Source organism: Astyanax mexicanus, chromosome 16 (assembly GCF_023375975.1).
Source record: "Astyanax mexicanus isolate ESR-SI-001 chromosome 16, AstMex3_surface, whole genome shotgun sequence".
NCBI classification, from domain to species: Eukaryota; Metazoa; Chordata; class Actinopteri; order Characiformes; family Acestrorhamphidae; genus Astyanax; species Astyanax mexicanus.
In genome coordinates this window covers 23875578-23898300 of record NC_064423.1, presented here as the reverse complement: position 1 = coordinate 23898300, position 22723 = coordinate 23875578, and the positions used below count along the sequence as shown (strand labels likewise).

Here is a 22723-nt window from a genome sequence, read left to right as displayed (position 1 = left end):
CCATTGAAAGTTTACAAGGTTTTTTTTCTCTCTCCTGTAAAATAGCTGTTTTGCAGATAAGTTTTTTTCATTGGACAGCGACGATATGAACCAATGGATATGGAGTAATGGTGTTATATACTCAGGGTACAAAAACACTAACTGTATCAGAATTACTTAAAAAAGTAAATAATTAGATTAAAATACGGGCACAAAGTGGGAAAAAGCAATCAGTATTTCTATTTCAGTATAGGGGTGTGACAACAGAAAGTCAAATTTAGAGTAAGAACCAATCAGAACCTTCATTTCAAGCAGGGGCAGGATTTCTGATTTTGCAAGAACTGACGCAGCTTATTAATCTGATTTTTTATTAATAATTTTATTTTACTGCAAGTCATAAACTAATAATACACCTTGTCCACAGTTCATGTTTCACTGTGTGTGATCATCACTTAATGTCTATCATAGTACGTTTTATAATGCAGCCTTAACAAGATATGTTCTTTATAAATGTTAGCTAACACTAACTGCAGGTCTAAAACAGGGAAAAACAAACACTAAACCACGATTCTGTTCATTAACAGGTTTAATGGGAGATGTTTTAATACTCAGGGGCATCAAAGCATTATTAATGTGAGGTTGACAGTGTAGTATCTTGAGCTGTAAAGTCCTGTAGATGCATGAAATAAGTCTTCGCTGATACTCAATATATGGGAGGGGAAATGAAGTGCTCCCCCATACTAGCCTATGCTTGAAAAAACAAATGTGTTTAAGTTAGAGCCTAAATCCCTCTATTCCCTGCGGTCCAGAGGCCATTCTGTGTGGAAAATATATAGGATAATGGTGAATAACCCTGTGTACAAATATGTATGCTTAAATATACATCAACAGAAACTGGGGAGTGGGTCTGGTGGTCTTCCCACTTATTTTGTTTTATGAAATACATGATATTTCCTGCATTCTGAATTATGGCTATATTAGAGTCAGACAGAGCAGCTCTAGCTTTATGCAGCTCACTGGGTTCTTCAGAAACACTGTCCATGTATTAATTTTTTACAATTAAAATTAGCTAAGCACAGAAACACAATTTTCCTAATCGAAGATGCTTTAAAGTGTCTCCATTAGACACATGTTGGACACGTTGAATCTGCTTCTCTCTCACTCTCTTTCTCCCAGGTACTCCTTGTCTTGTCCTTGTCCTGTCCCTTGTTAGTCTCCATGTTCTTTCCCCTCCTTTGTTTGTTGTTTGTTGCCATGTGCTCTCTTTGTGTCTCTCTTTGGCTCTGCCCATGTCTTCATTGTTCCCCACTGTGTTTATTTGTAGCTCCGCCTCCTCATTACAGAAACAGTGTTTCCTGTTTCCTGTTCCCTCCATGTGTATTTAAGCCTCTGTGTTTTCAGTGTTAGGTTGTCTGGTCTTGTGCGTGTTCAACGTCAGTCAGGTTGCTGTTTTTTTTTTTGTTTTCTGTTTTGTTAGTTTATTCAGTGTTAATTCTAGTAGTCCTGTCTGTCCTGTTGTTTGTGTTCTGGTTATTAAACTTCCCTGCGTTTACGTCCGCCTCGCGTCCTCCCTGCTGCCAACAAAAAAAATCTCAATAGAATTGAGTGAATTAAAATGTATGAGCACAAATAAACTATTGTACTAATAAAACCATCTTTTTTTAAGAATTCCCTCTAAAACTTTATTTAAATAACAGGGTTATTCAACAGGGCTACGTTATATATTGTGTTAAATGTGATTGGGGTCCAAACTTATGATTATGAAATGATTTATTGGCAGCAATACTTATGATTATATTGTATTTCTGCTCAGAAATGGGATTCAGTGTTAATCATTTAGCCAAAATGTGTTAAGAATTTACTTCTTTTCTTTGAACAATGATATTGAAGAGTGACTTTGGGTTTCAGAAAGAAAAAACAGTTTTGTTTGTTTGAATTTTAAATTATATTTAAATATACATTATGACTTTAAAAGTAACACAACAAAAGAATTAGCTATTCATCAGATCACATCACTTTAATATGTTAATTGGATTATGTTGCAATTAGATTTTTAACAGATAATCAGTAATTCATCTATATAGGAATACAATTATATGTAACCCTTTGAATCATGTGAATCAGAATGAATATTTTCTGATATATATTATATACATATTGGGATATTGGGTTAAATTTTATTTTCTTTTGCTCGTTTTTGAACAAGGCACTAATATGCAGCTCTAAAATTGACCATTGACATTGTGTTTATCAAAGTTTCTGAAAATGTACCTTACTTCCTCAGGTTACCTGAAGCAAATCTACTTGTTTTCTCTTTAAATTATGAAACAGTTTGCCTCGGGCAAGTTTATGGTCACTGAGTCAAGTTCCATGCAGTGTGATGAAATATAGAGTCTGCTCAGGTTTACTGATATAATGTATGGATTTGCTCTGTTTCAGGCACTTTTTAACCTATCAGGCTGCGTTTATTCACAAAGGACAAAGTGTACCCGGGGACATGTTTGAAGTAATTTATTGAAAACATTTAAAAAAGAAGGAACTGCATAAAGTGCTTGAGCTACAGGCAGGATTACTCATTTTTACAGTTAATTGTTTCTTAAGATCAAATGAACTCTTACAAATATTTGAAATATATACACAAACAATTGTTTTAGCGTGATTATTTGTACACAGCATGGCCAAAAATGCACATCATAGATTTGTTGCTTTGTTAATATGTAAAATACAGTCTGCCCATTTGTATTTGGACACTATAATTGTTGTAATTTGGAGCTAAAAAAGTAAGGCTAAATGAAGTGTCATCGGTCACATCATCATTTATTACAAAACCCATGTCTATGCCATAACAGTGCCTTAGCCAAGTTTAAAAAAAAAAAAACAGAAAAAAACAATTTGTTTTGCTTCTTCTTGCCTTCTCTGAACTGTGAGAGTCATCCTATCCCTTTAAACTAGGTTACAAGTAAAACTGGGTGAAATATGTTCTCTAAGAAATGGGGCAATCCTTCAAAAACCTGATATGTCATCAAAATAAATAAATAAAAAAGAACACTATAGCTACTACTACTACACTACTAGCCCTGCTCTGCCAGTCTGTAGTGTAGTGATAGGAGAGAAGCAGAGAAATTCAGTAACCTCGCAAGTTAAATTTAGGACATTGCATCTCTTTTAAAAGAGGGGATGTGAGGTGATGCATCAATTATTTATTATTGTCTACTCCTAATTCCCTGTGACATGGAGATAAAGTTAGCTATTCACTAGCTTCTTGTTCAAAAGTTTCCATTCCACCCAGGGCTGGACCTTTTCCTAAACCAGCCCACCACAATCACAAGATCTCAAAAATGAAAACACCACAATATGCATATTTAGATACATGCTAGTACATAAACTTTATTAGTGTCTTTACTGCACTTTGAACGATGGACGTCATTTTATTGTGTGCCTTCTCAGGCCCTCCTTTGCCTTTTTTAGATGCTTTCTTTCATTCCTAAACTAATATGGTTTTCTTATCTTTCCTGTTTTTTGTGATTATGCTTTATGTTGGGGAGGAAGCACATCCGTCACATCCGTTAATGGCCATGCACTTCTAATACTCTATCTCAATGCACAATTCAAAATTGGAACACAAAATTGGAATTCTGTTTTTAGTTCTGGTTCTACCTTAAATGCAGCAGACTCAGTTACTGCTGCAGCACTATTTAAAGTAAAATGGTAAATTTAGCTAGCTTCCTTGCTAGCTTCCGAAATGTGCGATTAACTTGGATTGTTAATGCTAGTTATGGAAAAATGAGTATAATACATTATAACCTAGTATATCTTACTTATGTCATAATTTTAACAATATAAATACTACATTTATACGTTTTTGATAGTCTTGTAGTGATTTCTTATAACCCTATGTTTAGAGGCAGTGGCGCAAAAAGGGGGTACGCAGCCTATGTGACGCATAGGGGCGCTGCACTAGAGGGGTCGCCAAATCAAAGCCCCAAATAAATTTCCTCTCCGGAGAAACAGCCAATCAGCTTGCTGGTTTGTGGAGCGCGGTGGGAAAGTAATGACAGGACGCTGACGATTATAAAACGTACGCATACGTTTGCATACACCCCAAAAAGTATGTATTTGCGCCCCTGTTTAGAGGGACATGTTTCCCTAACACTTTACTCTAACCCTCTAACCCAACAATGACCGGGACAGTGGTGGAAAGTGGTGAAATGGGATTGGGCCTTGGTGTTACCTGTCTAAAGAATTTTATTCCTCTACTTGGCAGTTTTTTAAAGTGTGTCTCAATCGTAAATTGTGACAGTGACACAGCTTTCTCCTCCAGAGATTTCTCCTCTTGATTGACTCTTGAAAATTCCCCCATCACCCACTTCAATTTTTTTCACCTGTGCTCCTGCAGTTCTCTGGTGTTGCTGATCTCAGCAGTGCATGTCCTCTTTTGAAGAAAGTATAAATTTGTCGAGTCGGCCACTCCTAACCCTCCAGCTGACTCTCTGATCATTTTTTCTTCAGCCTAATGATGACCTCCTTTACTCACACCGACACCTTCTCTGACCCTCTATCAAAAAAGTTCTCATCATCTCAGGAACAACTGCAAATTCAGCTCTCCAAGTATTTAATCTCCTAATTTGTCCTCAGGTAATGAGGGTACAAGCCACACCTGGTCATGAAACTGCTTATCAGTTAATTGCCCTATTACTTTTGATTCTGTGAAAATGAAAGTACCTTGTATAAATGAGCTGTATTATTAATTTAGCTAAGCACCTTAAATTATATCTGAAAATCTGCACTTCAAACACGCCTTGTGAAATTTGCTGTTGAAATATACATTTCAAAATAACAATTTATAATGTTATGTTTTAAAAAATAATAATAATCCATACGTTTTCTAATTTAAAAAATCCTAAAATCTAATCTGACAAAATTTAGAAACAAATGTGTGAGATAGCACTGCGATTGTTTAATCCAAAGGCAAACCTGTTTGTTTTACCTCTTGCCTAAATATGTATTATTTTTAATAAAATTGATTTGAAAAAATCTGATCTAGTTTCTACTTTGAAATGGTTTTTTAACAACAGATTTTACTACCTCACAAAACGAAAAACATTGTTAAAAATCAAATTTATGAAATATGCCAATAAATATTTCAAGTAAATTAAAAGTAACAAAATTTAGATTCAGATACTTCTGCCAGCTTTTAAGCTCCATATGTACAAAAGCAAAATTACAAACATTGTGTTAATGTCCAAATAATTGTGAATCTGACTGTATGAAAGAAAAAGCACAGCTACTAATAAGTTTTAAATGAAAAACATGCAGAATGGATTTTCTTGCAGATAATCTTTCTTTCTTACTTTCTTTCCCCAGAGATTCTGTCCTTGTTTCTGAGCTTAAAGAGGAATTAATTGTAAGTTACACAAGCATCTCCAGCGCATGAACCATAGCAAACAAGTTGATTTTTTTCATCAAGCTTGCATAAGCTACCAAATCGAAGGCTACTAAATGTTGTCAGCTTCTTATTGGCTCTGCAGGTGAAAGTGGAAAGGCTCCAGCTCTTTGTTGACTATAGATTTCTGTTGTAAAAGCATTGGTGCAGAACTTGCCCTGGGCAAATCCCCCTCCGCCCTTCAGATGTCATCAGCATGCGGTCGGAGCGGTGCGCCACGCGGCCGACTCAAGGTCACCGTCGCTATGTGCCCGGTGATGGGGTCTCCATGGTGATGGTCGTCATGCTGTTCCAGGCTGGTGTTGTCGGCTCCTAGGTCATAATTAGACAATCCGGGCCCCATGTGAAGCTTCTCCATTAGAGATGATATCTCCTCCATACCTTTGTCTCCAGGGAAGCCAGGAAGAGGCTCGGATTCCTCTACCATGGAGAACGGGCGCTCCAGGGCATGCAGCACCCGAGAGGACTGCAGGTTGTGCAGGGACCGTGACTGAACTGGAGAAGATTAGAGGAGAAAAAGGGAATGTGACATGAAGACCAACAGATCCTGAAGGATTCTACAGCCAATGCCAGACGACATTAGAATGATACACTCACATTCTCTAATGCACTTAAGCCACAGGTTCAGGTGTTAGATTTGATTTTTAGCTATTGGATTCAGACAAAATATATACATTGTTTATTCAAATGTGTCATGTGATTTTATAAAAAAAATTTAATCTAAATTAAATGCATGTACTGAATGATTTAAAATATTTTTTTTTGAAATTCATTAATTCATTAATTAAAAGAAGCAACATAATTTTTCGTGCAGTAATATAATTTTACACCACATTACTGTTGATATGCAAATAAATTTTAGTGAACTGCTTAATGACAAAAGATAGAAGTGTACGTATGGAAACCTGAATTGTAGGTAGTTAAAAGTAAGCACGATATAGGTGGAGTCAAAGATACACATTTAAAAATAGTTTTCCCCAAATACATTTTACAGTATTTTCTTCTACACAAAATGAAATTAACACATAAAAAATACACTGTTTATTTAAATGTGATATGTGATTTGTTTTTGGAAAATCTTATAGTAATTAAATAAATGTATTAACTGATGTAACAGCTTTTTTATTTGATCAAAACGTACAGTAAAAAAAAACTATATTGATTAGTAGCAATATCATTTTAGTGTAGTGATAATTTTACACAAAGTTACTGATGTTATGCAGATACATCAGTAAAATATTAATAAGAATAAAGACATATTGTAAAAAAAAAATGGTAACACAAACGGTGAAATTGGCAATTTTCTGACAGAATGGTTCCGTTTTTTTTAGGTTTATATAGAAAGTAATCTTATTTTTTGACTGTTTATGCAGAAAGTAAAACTTATTACATTAATTTTCTAATTTTCTGTCTGTCAAAAACTAAGAAATACTGTTATATGTGATTTGTATATTTTATATGTTATGCATTGGAGCAGTGTAATTTTTGTAGCATATTAAGAGAAGATGTACTTATGTACTTTTCAGTAAAAACAGAAAACTTTGTGTGGAAAAACAGTAACTTCCTGACAGCAGAGACGCCAGAAAACAAACACATTTTAGAGACATTTCGCTGAACCCTTGCTACCTGAATATTACAGTGTTTACACTTATTTGTTAACAGAGCGAGCACTGCTGTGGCAATTGCTGTCACCTTGAGAATAGCATGTTTGAGGCAAAGCACTAACAGGTTTTCAGAATAAAGGCGGATACTGTTAGGAGTTATTTATTCATTGTCTTTATTGTCTTATCCTGCAGCAACCTTATGGCATCAATAAAAACCCATGTGGAATTGTGATTCATTATCATTGTTTTACTTTTTAAATATTTTTTCTTACCTACTTTTCTAGTTGTTAGATGGGTCTTTCTCTCTTATTCTTAATATTTGCTATGCATGCACATGTAGCAGTTGTCATTTTATATATGCAGGCACCTATAATAAGCCACCTCCTAATGTCATCATAAATAGAGTAACTTTATAGAACACTTTGCTCCACCACATCTTGTTTCCTGAATATTCATTTTCTTATCTGCTTCCTCCTGTTCTTGGTTGCTTTCGGTCCAGAATTACTGCACATGGTAGGAATACCCGCTGGACAGGGCACCAGTCCATAACATTCACTCACACCTAGAGGGCAATGTAGCATAGCCAATTCACCTACCATATGTTTTTGGGAAGAGTAAGAAAGAGAAAGTTTAAAAACTCTTCCCAATCCAGAGACCAGACTGAGATTCAAACCTACAACCCCCTGTGCAGCTCCCATTATTATAAGAACAACAAGTGAGATTATTAGTTATTCACAGAATATTGTTGTGATTTTTCTTTGATTTTACCAATTTCAAAACCTCTGGAATATAATCAAGAGGAAGTTGGATGATCACAAGCCATCAAACCAAGCTGACCTGCTTGAATTTTTACACCAGGAGTGACATAAATTTATCCAAAAGCAGTGTGTAAGATTGGTGGAGGAGAAAATGCCAAGAGACATGAAAACTGTTTAAAACGCAGGATTATTCCACCAAATATTGATTTCTGAACTCTTAAAACTTCTTTGCATTATTTGAGGTCTGAAAGCTCTGCGTCATTTTGTTATTTTAGCCGTTTCTCATTTTTCTCATCAATAATAGTTAATAATTATGATATTGTCTATAGTGTTTATTTGTATGGTTGTTCACATATATGACAGTAAACAGTATTTTTTTAAAGGGTATAATTCTATTTTCATTAAGTTAGTGGCATTTATTGATCTTTAAATGACAATAATACAATTTATTGCAATATGTAGCCTGTATATACTCTGACTCCTAACTTAATACATGTTGTATCACTGTACTTCTTGAGCATAAAATCATTTTAAATATTCACATTTTTAATTACCTTTTTTGGGCTTTGATTCAAGCATTGTTTTAGATATAAACACTCGCACAGTACCTACACTAAAGGCTACCTTAAAATCAACATGTTGATGCTCCACTAAGTGTACTAATAATGAGGATGGCATCTCTGTCATTTCCAATCTGGGCTGTAACACTGCTACAGCACTTGGTAACATTAGTGAATCTGTTAAATCCTGTAATATTACTCTCTCACCTCAGTCCATGTGTTTATTTTACTTCAGATGTACTGAACAGCCTGTACTGTATGTCTCAGCTTGTCAATGAATGCATGTTTCTCGCCATTCATAAGTTGGGGCTTATAATGCAGTATGTTTTGGAATTACAAGACCAGGAGTGAAAATGCCACATAATGCTGGTTTAATAGAAAAATCCAGACAGATCAAATAAAAGGCATTAGTTGGAAAATAACCCATGAAGGTTTATCATCTCTCTAAAAAGTTTTAAATTAACAACTTAGATGCTGAACAAAGCCTGTCAGGAACTGTGGCACCAAAGTGCTTGACAATCAGAAAGAGCCCAGCTTGTTCAGAAAAATAACTGTGATTGAGGCCAGAGAAATCATCAGAGTGGCAAACAAAAACCTTAAAGCACCTGTCACCATCACAAACAACCTCCAGGGTGCAGGAAGGACCTACTGTTTGCTAAATAGGCTTTGGGCTGCAGAACCATAACTGTTCCACCACAAGGTGCAAGCCTCGCAGTAGACGCAACGGTGAGCAGTGTGAGCAGTGAGCAGTGCACATAAGCCTCAAACAAATTTATACAGGCAGGCGAGAGGAAGAATAAATCCGGAGAAAAGGAAGCTGAGATGGTCTGAAGTGTGGAAAATGGAAGTTTCAAAGAATCAACCTGATCTGCAGGTAGTGGCTTGGCTGGCCATGCATATCAGTCCCTGTGACTTGCTCATTTAGCTTGGCTGATGAAATGACTGGACTTGAAAGTAAGCCAAGGCCTTCAGAACTTCAGAAGTGTAAAGAAATATCTCAGCTCTAACTCCCTGATGAACAGCAGCTCACTGATCAGCAAAACACTGACCTAATGCACAGCGTCAAGGCAACCTTGAAGTTCGTCAGAGGGCCATATTTCAAGCGAGCCAATTCAATCAGCCAATTTACTGTATATACTGAGCTAACCAAAGTGTGGTTGCCTGAGAACAGGAACCAACAGTATTGTGTCCCTATACATACGCCATGTCTCATTAAAGCTATAGAGCACTGCACCAACAATGACCTGCGGGATATGCATGTGGGGTTTCCTGCACTAAATGTGGATGTGATTTCGCCAGATGTGACTGCCTGTTGCACAGCTGATTTTAGCCAGATGCTGCTTGTCATTAGTATATCCCACTGCACTGTCCACTATGGGTAGTAATGCCTTTTATGCAATATTCCCAGGAAACACGAGAGACACTGTGGATTGAGGGATATTAAATGCCTGCGCACTTCGGAAACAGAATGTCTGATCCATCTAACACCCACTATTATGCCTTGCTCAAACTCTTGTGTCTAGTTTGAATACAGGTTTAGGTGCATCTAAGCCATTTAATGGGGTAACACTTTACAAGGGGTGATCAATTTACATACTGCCATCCCATGACCTTTGGCATGCCATTGTAAAAGGTAACACTTTACATTGTGGCTGGTATCTTCTGTATGTATCTGATATAACAGTCATTATAGTATAGCTTCACTTTCCAGAAAAAAGGTGTCCAAATTGATTTTTATTTCTTAATGTAATATGAATCTGGCAGATGTTCTTCACATTGGATCCAAGTTGCATAGTAAATGGACCAACAGAAATGATAAAAAAATCCTTTAAAGCTCACCTTCCGTCGTTTTTTCTTTCATTTTAAAATGTCTAGTTGTGGTCTCTAGTATGAATGAATGACATGTGAGCCGTTTGTGTAAAAAAAAAGTGCTCAGGTGTCTCTGTATAGCTCTTTTTTAATGGACTGTTTTAGGGGTGTGTCCAAAATGACCGGATTCCAGCTTTGCTCATGAATATTCATACATGCAAACAGCATGCAAATATCTCTCCTCTGATTGGCTAGGAGCACTGCGACGTCCCTCCGCCGCTCTGCCGCTCACTGCCTCCCACCTCCTAACTGATGAGCGGTGATGTTGCGTCGCTTCAGCTCCGCCTCTGGGAGTTTCTCGAGCCAAGGTGGGCTGGTCTGTGAGTTTCTGCCTACGTAGGCAGAAAGATAATTCAAAATTCACCCGTTTTTCGGAGGGGGGGAGGGGGGATTTCTTTGCTTAGCTCCTGCAGACAATGGGGGCTGCAAAACAGTTTAATGTGCAGGTGTACACATTCAACTCGGAGAGACCTACTGTATTCCACAAAAAACAAGAAAAATTGGATTTTCGCGGAAGGTGAGCTTTAAACAAGTTGCATTTTTAGAAATACAAGACATTTATAAAAATCATGACAACTGGCCATAAGGATCTCTGAATACAAGCTAAGACAGCAGTATGGTATTATATATATATATATATATATATATATATATATATATATATATAGTACAGTACTATATATATATTTATATATATCAGTCCTAGCTTACTGGCAATACCTAATAGATGTGATAATCTATATCGATAGTGGTATTGAATATTTTGTGGCCTTTGAACATTTACAGTTACAGCAATTGTCTGATTGTCTTATACTGAGTGACCTAAATTTGAATTAAGTTACATAGTGAGTCTGGCCTACATAAGGGCTCTTATTGGTGTAACAAGATGAGCCTGTTACCTGGCCAGTTAATTTCAGCTTCTGATTGGCTAGATTTTAAGGAAACTTTGGGATGAAGATTTGTTTCTGAGACAGTTATAGCATAATTAGTGGTTCTTACTGCAATGAGAAATAATTAATATGCCGAATATGCTGTCATTTATTATTTATTGAACTCCTAAGATTCTCAATTATATTTCTGAATTCCATTTTCCTTCATTACAGATCAATTTTATGCCTAGCTATATAATGAGATGCGGAAAGCTTAGCTCCAATTACAGGATTGTTTGTGATTATTGATGAAGTGCTAGTGATTTGATAGAGTTTCAGCTCAAATACACACACTCAGTCTGCCCTCTCAGACTGAGATCATATCAGGACATATTCAGTCTGAAACAAGATGCTAATTTAAAGTGAGTGTGACCAAATGGACCAAACTCTTCCCACTCTGACCTCCAATTACCCTGCCACAGAGGAACGAGTGAACTAAAAATTGATCCTTCGGAAAGCCGCTAACAGCTGCTGAAATGTACAGCTTTCATCCACCTTAGTGATTTCCATCGCAGGACACAATTACAAAGATGTTTTCCATTTTTCCACACGTCAATCAGCCCATTGCCACCCTCCAATAACTGTCATAAAGTTCCACCTCGGGTCTAATGGCTTGTTGACGTTAACGGCAAATTGCACACTTTGCTTCGAATCATGCAGCGCTCAGCATTAGCAAGGACATGAGCGACCATACTGGTCTTTACCCACAGGCTCGTGGAAAGGCTCCCAGCACAGGGTGTTATGTGACTGGTTTACTGACCTCTCAGTGGGCTGAAGTCTCCTGGCTGGCTGACCTTGGTCTCGGTGAAGGGCTTCAGGCTGGGCAGCAGAATCAGGGTGAAAGACAGCAGCAGTACCTGTGGGACAGAAACAGATGGACGACCTGAGTAAGATGGCATCCTGCGGCAGACAGCATGGCACGACACCGGATCTGCAGCACTGATGATAGAGTTAGATATGCTTGAGGGTGCAGCTATTTTGCCTGGAATAACCTCTGTCAAAGATGATTGCTGGCAGATGTTGGTACTAAATCACTAAACCAGAAAATTCCCGTTATTACCTTTTCATGCTTGTTTTCATTCTCCATTAGCTCTTCCATTATTGTATTACTTCATTCACTGTGAATCCCTCTATTTGCAATAGTAAAATAGAAATGTTTGACATCCAAACGGAAAAATGGTAAGCCAAAAATCCTATTTACACAATTACCCTCCTTATTCCAAACGTAATCAATCAGTCAAGACACGTTTAGAGACCAAAATATGCATATTTGGATTTGCACTTCATCTACAAGGCTAACAAATAATGGAATCTCATAGCCATCAAATTAGCACTGTGTATGTGCAATGTGCCAGAAATGACTGTTTTCCACTAATAAACTCCTAGACTACTAGAACTCGGGCTTCAGTTTAAGCCCTATACGTCAAAATAAGAAAAAAATCACTATACAGCAATGATAAATGGTACTAAGCTATCACTAATTAATTAACACATATTAAGCTAAAACCAGTAATTATATACCGTAATTAAAGTAGGTTCTATATGCAGCTTTGGAAAAAATTAAGAGACCACTTCAGTTTCTGAATTAGTTTATCTGATTTAGCTATTTATAGGTAGATGTTTGAGTAAATACACCATTTCTTCAAAATTCCAAATAAAAATATTGTCATTTAGAGCATTTATTTGCAGAAAAAATGAAATGGCTGGAGAAACAAAAAAGATGCAGAGCTTTCAGTTCTCAAATAATGCAAAGAAAACAAGTTAATATTCATAAAGTTTAAAGAGTTGAGAAATTAATATTTGGTGGAATAAACCTGGTTTTTAATCACAGTTTTCATGCATCTTGGCAAGTTTTCCTTCACCAGTCTTTCACACTGCTTTTGGATAACTTTATGCCACTCCTGGTGCAAAAATTCAAGCAGTTTAGCTTGGTTTGATGGCTTGTGATCATCCACCTTCCTCTTGATTATATTTCCTGGGGTTTTCAATTTGGTAAAAATCAAAGAAACCCATCATTTTTAAGTGGTCTCTTATTGTATTTACAGAGCTGTATATACAGAACAAGGGGTTCTTTGGCTTGTAAAGTTTTCACCATTACAGAAGGTCCCTTTAACCAGAAAAATAAACTTTAAGTTTTATTTTCTGTATAGTACCATTGCTTTAATAAAAACTGTAGATTAACCCTTTATTTAAGAGTGTAGATTAATCAGTCCTGCTCCAGAGCTGCCAATAGCTGAATGAAACCTGGCTTAACTACAGCTCATAGTTTTCCCATAAGGCCTTCAGAAGGCCTAAAATGAGTTTTTTCTTTAAAAAATCTTTTTTTCTTTGATTTACAACCAATTGTTTTATGTTATTTCCCAATAATCTTGGTGGTTAATCTAAAGTGGTAATTCTTCAGTCTAGCTCCTAAAGTCCTAACCAATAGAACAGCTTGCCTGGTTTGTATCTATATAATAGAGATACTAATGTTGCACAATTAGAATGTTCCAATTAGAATGTGTAAATGAAATAACAATAGAAGCTTTAAGGTGGCTACTGACAGCTAGTTATTTTTAGATGTGTGGTATATTTTTGGCTATACGTGTAATGAACCAAGTATAACAGTCTATGGAGCAGCTTGACCATATGGTACAGAGGAAGACAGCCTATCTATGTTGTGGGAGAGGAGATGCTTCAGAAAGCATGGGGTGAATTCATATCAAATCACCTCCAAGACTGCCTATAGGGTGCGTAGGGTCGGCAAGGCTATAATGAATTACTGCAAAAGGAGTTTTTTTGATGATGTTCACAAGTATCATTTACATTAAAATCAATATTTCTTACTATGACAACGTATGCATGTCCTGTTTGTTTGCTTAATCATCTAATCTGGTGTGTGTTTCCACTGAATACTGAAGAAAAATGCATGGTTATTCCAAACTTTTGAGCAGTATGTGTGTGTGTGAAGACATGTGTATGATTCAACTTCAAAAACCCCATGCTGAGACTTCTGATATATTGCACTACTTCTGTTTGTGTAGTTCAATAAATAAAGCCCATATCAGCTTAAATTTTTAATCATTTTTTTTTGGGTGCAATTATTCTTTTGATGATGGTTTACAGAGTACACACACATACGTATGGAGTAAAGTAGGTGAGTGTCTGTACAGAATGTTTCAGGTCTGTGCTCGTCATTGTGTCATTCCTCACCAGAACGCAGGTCCCAGTCTGAGCTGTTTTGTTGCCTCCGTTCATGACCATCGCCTGCAGTCGACGCAACTGCTCCATCAGAGACCTTCAGAGCGAAAGACAGAGAGAGACAGAGAGAGAGAGAGAATGAGAGAGCAGGAGAAAGAAAGTTCAATAATCAGTTTCGACACAGAAAAACAGTAGATTGAAACTCTGACGAAAGGATGATAAGACATTCCCTCACATGTTGCATTTCTCCAGCTGGAAAACTTTCCTCTGCAGCTCCTGGTTCTGTGCACTGCAAGCTGCCATCCTAGCAAAGCAAACATCCCAGAAGAGCTCAGTTTTCAAGAAACGGAAGCTTACTAGATTACTGGTGAATCTTGTGCCATGTTTTCTCATTAGGAGAATGTGGTCTTTGTTCACAGTAGAAAAAAAGACACAGTATTTGAGCTGATACGTTTCATTGAACTGTAAAATAGTAAAATCACAATATATCATCTTGCTTACAGTTTTACAATATATTGTGATATATTGAATCACGATGTTCAGTGTAACATTCATCAGTCAATTTTTTGATCATTTAAGGCTAAATTTTACATTTTTAAAATATAAAAAAATTACTCTTTTTTCTTTTCTATTATAAAGCCCCACAGCTCTGGAATAACCTTCAAAATGTTAGAAACTAAAACTCAATCTTAATCTTTAAGAGTAGATTAAAAATGTACTTGTTTAGTTTAGCTTTTGGTAATTAATGTTTCCCCTTAAAGGTAAATAGATAAAGGCTGCAGATCCATGGATTTGTGGACATAAGGAATTGTAAATGGTAAATTGAGATTCTGGTGCTGTTGTCCACTATGACCCCCTGCATATAATCACTCTGACGGTGGAGTGGGAGTATTCTAGTGTTTTTGGGTGCCTTCATGTCTATGTTACCTTCTGGCTCTCTCCCTTTAGTTCAGGATGTTGAATTCAGATCTGAGTCAGTAGCCACACTCTAATAATGTTGCTTTCTGTCTGTTCTCCATTAATCCATTTAAAAAATGAATTCCATCTTTCTGCCTTACTGAGAGTTTCTGACACTGATGGATGTTCGACCCCCAGGTTCTCCTGATGTCACCTGTCTGGCCAGATTGATGGAAGTTAAAAAAAAAAATTGTTTCCATTGCCGGTGTGGCTATTCACTTGAATATATTAGACCTATGTGGATGTATAGAGAGTTTTTAACATTTAACATCTATAAGAAGTCTGCCCAGAGGAGACCCAGAGGAGGTTCCTCCTTATATATTAGTCTTGATAGTACATGTGAAAGTGCAAGTGTGAGCCTTTGTTCCTGCCAAGGTTTCTTCCTCCTCCTTCAGCTCTGAGGAGTTTATTTCTTGTTTTATCTGTTTATCCTTATCTGTAAAGCTGCTTTGTGACAAAAAAAAATGGTAAAACGCAACTTTTGCTTCAGTGTTTAATTGGAAAAAATTTATAATAATGGAGATTTCCACATTCAAAAAGAAATGTAAACCTCAAACGATCAGAAAATTGAACTGCCAAGCGTTACACTGACCCATAACCCCTCTATAGTGATGTGATTCATATCACCAGATTATTGCCAATAAACAGCCCTAATGAATCTACCCATCAATAACAGCATTCCTATACCATAAAATGAATAGTGCTAAATATTAGGTTTTTATTAGTTATTAGGTTTTATAAAGGTTTTTATAGCCGTCAAACTATAATGTGACCCACTGTGACATCCTTAGGAGACCTATTAAAAAGAGTAAGTGTGTGAGAAGCTGTTGCAGTCCAGTGTGGACAGAAGAGCACTTGTTTAAAACATCGCCCTGATTATTCTGCCAGTATAGTTGCACACAGTCTGGATCCAAGGCCAAGTGGCTCGAGGTCCCCTGCCTAGTTGTTGTTTGCTGTGCTCTCAATACCTGCTCTCCAGTCCATCAATATATTCTTTTTTCTTCTTCCGGCTCTCTTGGGCGGATTGCTTATTCCGGATCTTTCTGCGTATTTTCTTTAGGATCCTCTCCTCGAACTGCGGTGAAGGTCACGGAAAAGAAAAGAAATATTGTAGTGGTTGTTATTGCCATGTTATGAGAGCAAAACAAGCCCCGTTTAACCCTTTGAGGAGAGGAAGGATTTTAGTGTGCTAGTGCTTTACTTTGGTAAGAGGCAGCTGGCTTGGCAGAGTCACTCCCTCCTTGGCAAGTAACTTCTTCTCATCCTCGTTGAGAACCAGCTCCTGGTGGGACTGCTGCAATGTCTGTGGAGGCTAAATAGAGAAAACAATGATCCAAATGTAAATCCGGGAAGCAACCTGGGAAATATACAGTGTACTTGCACAGTCTGGCTGGCTGAGAAGTTTGATAAATCTGTAATATTTACTAGCATAAAAAAAAAAAAAACATTTAAAATTCAAAGGTAAAATGGATTTACACTCTGTATGATCAATCTGAAACTTTTTTCCACAGATGTCACAAGACATCTGGCAGTATTTTCATTGCTTAGTTCTAGTCACTGTGATTAAGGATTTGTCACCCTATCTGGTGCAAGTAGAGCCTGTTCTAGATGCTGAATGGTGAACGCGGAACTGTACATTTTAAATTCTGGAGATTTTTAGCTGACATTTTATTTGGCAACACTTTACTTAAAGGGTACCTACATAAAGGCTTTATAACACATTCATAAACATTAAATAATGCATTTCTAAAGCAGTGCAGTACTGGTTAATGAGGGTGTCATGAATTGCAACTGTGCTACCATTTTAGTCTGAGGGCTATTCATAAATAGCCGTCTAGGTCATACATCAATGATGCTTTATAACAGTGTTGTAAATGAAGCAAAAATCTAAAAATTCAATGAGGTACTTAGTTAAAAACCTACTTAAAAAAGCATGTAAGCTCATTGCTTCTGCTGTGTAAAAGCAAGACAAAATAATTTACACACAATCTGGATATTACTCTTCCTTAGAGAAGCTGACTACAAATCCTGACTACAAAACCCAACATCATGAAGTATTATGGGTATTCTGTGTCCGACAGGCTACACTGGTTGTACACTATATGTAATACATACAGTGTATTATGAAATTATTACAGTGCACTAAAAATGTGGTACTGTGTTCTCAGATACCACTACTAAATTATGGAACCTCATAGTAGTGTTCCATATTGTTGACAGGGGAACGTTTCAGACACAGCTGTGGTTGTTATTTGTCACATTGCAAGCGACGCAAAAGACATTTTTAAATGCAATTTAAGGTTCCAGAGCATCCAGGCTGAGAAGCATTGGTACAATTCCAACTTTGGGAGTCTGAAGACAGCCCTGACTTCATAGGACTTGCCACACCTGCCCAACACTCCAGAAAATACTTGGGTGCAATCACACCAGACTTTTTTGCTTGTTCCCATGTTTCTTTACATTTATCTAATATATATATAGAATATATACGTCCAACTAATCATTACAATAATATAATACAGGAAGATAAATCCTGCACATAACATTTGGTTGCACATATGGACAATTTCATTCCCTTATTCTACACTATACACTGAAAAAAATTATGTGTAAAATGTACTTTAAAACATTTCGCAACTTTCTGCATTTGCTTTTTTAAGTAAATTTCTGTAAATTATTTGAATTATGTAAATATTTGAATGTGTGTTTTAACTAAATATATTTAAATTTAAAATATAAATATAAAAATTAAGTAATTGTAATTAGGTATTATTGTATGCAGAAATTAAGTAAAGGTTACTAAAAGAAAGGATTGATTCAGCAAAAATAAATGAAGTAAAGTTTAATAAAAGAAAGGATTGAGTTCACTTATTTACTCTAAGTAACATTTAAGTCTTGATACTGAGTTAAAGTTACTTAAGTTTATCTAAAATTAAATTTACTTAAAAAAACCAAATGCAGAAAGTTGCAAAACACTCAGCTGCGTTATTAAGGAGTATCCGTGAAGTTTCTCCAGTACCAAGGCTGGAGCAGTATTAGCATTAGCAGCTAACCCTGCTAAGCGCCAGCTCTTTTGCTGTTCGGAGGTGAGTATATCGGATTGTAGCTTTCATGTTTATCATGTTAAAACAAGCTACGTGGGATGAACCACTAGCTAATATCGCTCCTCACTGTAGTGCTGCTAGGTGGCATTTACTAGCTTTAACTGCGACTAGCAGTTAGCCATTAATGCTAATGAGGCTGCACCCAGTCTTAGCAGAAATCTGAATATCTAAACTTACTTTAAATAAACGGAAATGCTTTACAGTTTTCAGGAGAGAAATCTGTGTAGATTAACAGCCAGTGCTCGATTGACTTCAGAGGATTTTTTTTTTTTTTTACAGTTTCATTTACTTGCCTTATATTGCGAAAAATACAGTAATTTAATAATGGCCATATTTAACTGAAATTCAAATCTGGTCATGTTCTAAATACTGCTGTTCTTGTTAATGTGTGTTAACTATCTTGAAACTATGGGTACTCACAGGTTCTGGTGTGCCAGATAGCAGCAGGTCCTTAACAGTGAGGGGGAATGCGGTGGTTGGCAGGGCCTGGGCCACTTCAGATGCAGGTGGCATCCCTGCAGGCCTCTCAGGGAAAATGCCAGAGCCCCAGCCATCTGCAGAAACAGATAATAGCATTTGTTTGCCGTCTGTGTGTGTTTGTGCAACCACATATCAACAGGGCACAGGAATAATCGTCCATCTTTGTGGCAAACAAAACGAAACAAAAACCAAAAAAATCATACTATCCAACAGTATTTTCCGTGGACAAAAACCATGGGGTTGATTCCTTCAAAATCGAAGAGAAGACCAATAACTGCCAGAAGCATTTATAAAGAAAATGGTCATTGATTTCTGGGCGTCGCAAAGTCGTTTTTACAACAACAACAAAAAAAGTGAGAGCCGACTCACTGAAATCGACAGGCAGCCTGGTATCTGGAGGAAGAATGTGCCGCGGCTGAGGGGTGAGGTAACAGGCCTCCAGAGGAGGGCTTCCAGGGGGTGGAGGGCTGTCATTGTGGTCTGAATGGGGGTCCTCACTTATTCCACTGTCACTTGGAGAGGGCGACCACAGTGGAGAGCCAGACACGGATCCAGAATCAGTTCCATTCATTAGAGCATTAAAGAACTCTTCACCACCCTGGGCTGGCATCATCATCTGCTAATCAGAAAAATACAACTCTAAGCAGCACTCTGAATGTGCTTAAAGGGTCATTCAATTCTGTAATTTCTCAAAATTCCACAGCATTCAAAATGTCATTATTGTGATATGACCAAAGTAATTTAGTGTTTTCATGTGAAATTAGGCTTTACAGAGCTGTGTTTTCAACCCTTGCCTGGAGGCTCACTGTCCTGCACACATTTTTATTTGTATTTTTCCTACTTTAACACACCAACTTTAACTAATCCACTTTAATAATGGGCTAACTGGATCAGGTCAGGCATGTTTATTAGGAGGGAAAGCACTAACAGATCAGGGTTAAAATACTGAGTATGTACTGTACTGTATTTTTTTAAGTTATCTGGTAATTTAAACAGCCATGTAAACAGCATAGTACATTTTTTAAAAATCAGAGCGGATTAAGAAATCTAATAAAGAGACATAGTTTTAGCTCAGTAATCATATTTATCAGTTATAAGCTTAAATGGAGCATTCTCAGAAAAACAGACTCTGCTACTAAAAATCAGCAAGCAGTGTTAAACCCAGCACCTGCAAGATGGCAATAAACACTTTTGGTGCAATGCCAAAACTAAAGACTTTCAAATCATCTTCAACTTCTAGCTGATGTACAGGACTTGTCAACGGACACGCCTCTTCTCATTTAATGTGATTTCTTTCTTTTTATGATTTTTATACATTGTAAATTTGAGATTCTTCTAAGTAGCCATATTTATCTTAGATGACAGATTTGCACACTTTATTGGGAATGTGTTTCAGGATACAAAGGTGTACAATTCGTACAGTACAGAAAAAAAATAAAAAAATATGAGAATACAAAACATGAAATATCTTGTTCCAGTATTTTCTGATTTGGGATTGTAAGTTATGTCAATTATGAAAGTAAGGAAAGTCAGATGTGAGAACCTATATTGACTTTAAAGCCTAAAATTGGACTACACTAGACTAGGCTTACATTCTAATAAAAAAACAAAGGCCCTTATATCCTAGGAGGTTTATGATCAAAGATATAAGACACATGCTGTATTTTTAAATAAATGAATGAAAAGTGTTCTAGAACAGTCTGGGCTTAGCAGACGGTTGTCTGTGCCTCGCTTACGTTAGGGTTCTGGACTGGCCAAGGCTGCTCATTGTGATGCATCATGTCCTCGTGGCGTAAGATGCCATCATTCTTGTCAAAAAGCAAATCCAGTAGTTCTATCCCATCACAAGCCTGCAAGCATTTAAATATTTCTGTGTTTTAATGCCATTCGCTGTCAGTTTGATCAGTTGGCTAAAATGATAAATGAATAAAATTGAATAACCTGTAAGAAAAGATGCATGTACAAAGTGTTCTTTCTTTTTGTCTGACATACGTACCCACGCACACACACACCCTCACACAAACACACACACACACACAAAAAAACATTTTGCAGTAAAGTTAGAGTCTACACTTTCTGAACTTTGGTCTCTGATGCATGTTCCACATCTAATCTATCCTGATAGTAGCCCAACAACAGCGTTCCTCCTGCTAAAAAAAGTCTGTCTCTCCGTTACAAACAAAAAGCACTTACCTGCTCGGAGTAGAGATCCATTGTAGTGACCTTGGTGGGTGAAACCACCATTAAAGTGATGACAACAAAAGGAGAAAAAAGTGAAAAATGGTTTTTACTTTGTGAGTCTTAGTCCAACCTCTCTCTCACACTCTCTCTCTCTCTCTGATATCTCTCTGAGGACAAAGTTTAAACTCCAACACTGCAATCAGATCATCTTAGCAGACCTGCCGGCCTATTGGCTCTGGCTGACAGTGACGCATGTCTACTAGAGGCAGATAAAATGATGAAACAAAAATGAATATGGCTTAAACTCATGATTACTAGGGCAGCTGGTCTGAAATCTAAATTCTAGCTTTAAATGGCTTTAAAAGTATTTATTTAGTCGTAGTTTAGTATCTGGGTCCCTTGGTTTGTGATCTAATGGCTAATGCACTTCTCTTCTCGAGTTGAGTAAAGTACTAGTTGTTTATTGCTCCTTTGCCAGTAAAGTGGCTGTTTTTTGGCTCTCAGTGGGTGTTTGGTGGGTTGTTTGGTGTTGCTGTGTGAGCACACACCCCTACAGACCAGCACAGCTCAAGGGTCACATAGTCCCAGGTAGGTTTGGCTGCATGAACTTTAACACAGTTTAGCTCCTTCATATTAAAGCATTGTTTTTCATGCACACAATTTCTGACACTGTCAGTGAAATACTTGTATTTAAAAAGAAATGAAGTGCAGTTACCAGGTACTTACTTACTATGTGAAAAATGTGAATAATTAATTACAACTGGAATGAATTAGACATCAGACAAGAAATCTAAGACTTGCTAGCATCTTCTGTTTGGGTAGATACAATCAATGACTCCCGGTTAAGAGGTTTAGGAATGTTGTCAATAAAATGAAACTCGTAGCTAAACAAACGTTGGGACACACCTTAAATTGAACTATTTTTCAATATTTAAACATTTTGTGCATTGTAACTTAATACTAAAGTTTTCCAAACTATGAAGAAAACCATATGTAACAAATTTGCTAAACAAAGTAGGCACCTTTTGCTTAGATGAAAGCTTTGCACTTCTTGGCATTTTCTCAGTCAGCTTTATGAAGTAATAATCTGGAATGGCTTTCATATACATAAAAGATAGATAGATAAAGTCTGGAAATATGCTACAATTTAAGATATTTACTTGTTCATTGTTTAATTACCCTCTAGACCCCTCTACCACCTAATCCTGCCTATATATATATATATATATATATATATATATATATATATATATATATATATATATATATATATATATATATAGGGCTAAAATTTTGTGTAGTACTGTGTCCCTTGACTTTTGCCATGTCTTTTGGAGGCTAATTCATGTTTAGGACTAGTCTAGTCACAATTCTGATATTAAGCCAAAGGAGATGCTATGTTCAGAAACCTACCATATTTTTTTTTTTTTGAGAGTGTACAGGTGCAAATTAAATTTAATTATTTTTGTTTCATATATATATATTGTAGTATATATATTGGATTGAGAGATGGTATGAATCATGTTACTGTTGCTGCTGCTGCATTTCATGTTGCCTGAAGCCCGTCACACTGGAAATACTATAAGCTGCTTTTGAATCATCTTGCCTGCCTATAAAACCTTCCTCAGCGACTCACACGCATATTTCCAGACAGATGTAGGCTTATTAAAAGAGAGCTG

The 22723-nt window shown here is 36.7% G+C and overlaps 1 protein-coding gene across 2 annotated transcripts; it reads right to left on the bottom strand.

Annotated features, from left to right (window-relative positions):
• Positions 1–2475: 2475 nt before the first annotated feature.
• On the bottom strand, positions 2476–21217 carry creb3l3a (cAMP responsive element binding protein 3-like 3a). 2 transcript variants are annotated; one of them, XM_049465877.1, is made up of 10 exons: positions 21057–21217; positions 20600–20713; positions 19233–19482; positions 18804–18937; positions 16481–16591; positions 16248–16354; positions 14558–14626; positions 14335–14419; positions 11903–11999; positions 2476–5917 (listed from the first exon to the last, which is right to left on the bottom strand). In XM_049465877.1, exons 1-10 carry the CDS (start codon positions 21105–21107, stop codon positions 5604–5606), a joined length of 1332 nt encoding a protein of 443 aa, XP_049321834.1. In that variant the 5' UTR covers positions 21108–21217; the 3' UTR covers positions 2476–5603. The 2 variants fall into 2 exon arrangements, with proteins under 2 accessions (XP_049321834.1, XP_049321835.1); XM_049465878.1 differs by having other exon boundaries at positions 19233–19479; positions 21057–21216.
• Positions 21218–22723: the final 1506 nt, after the last annotated feature.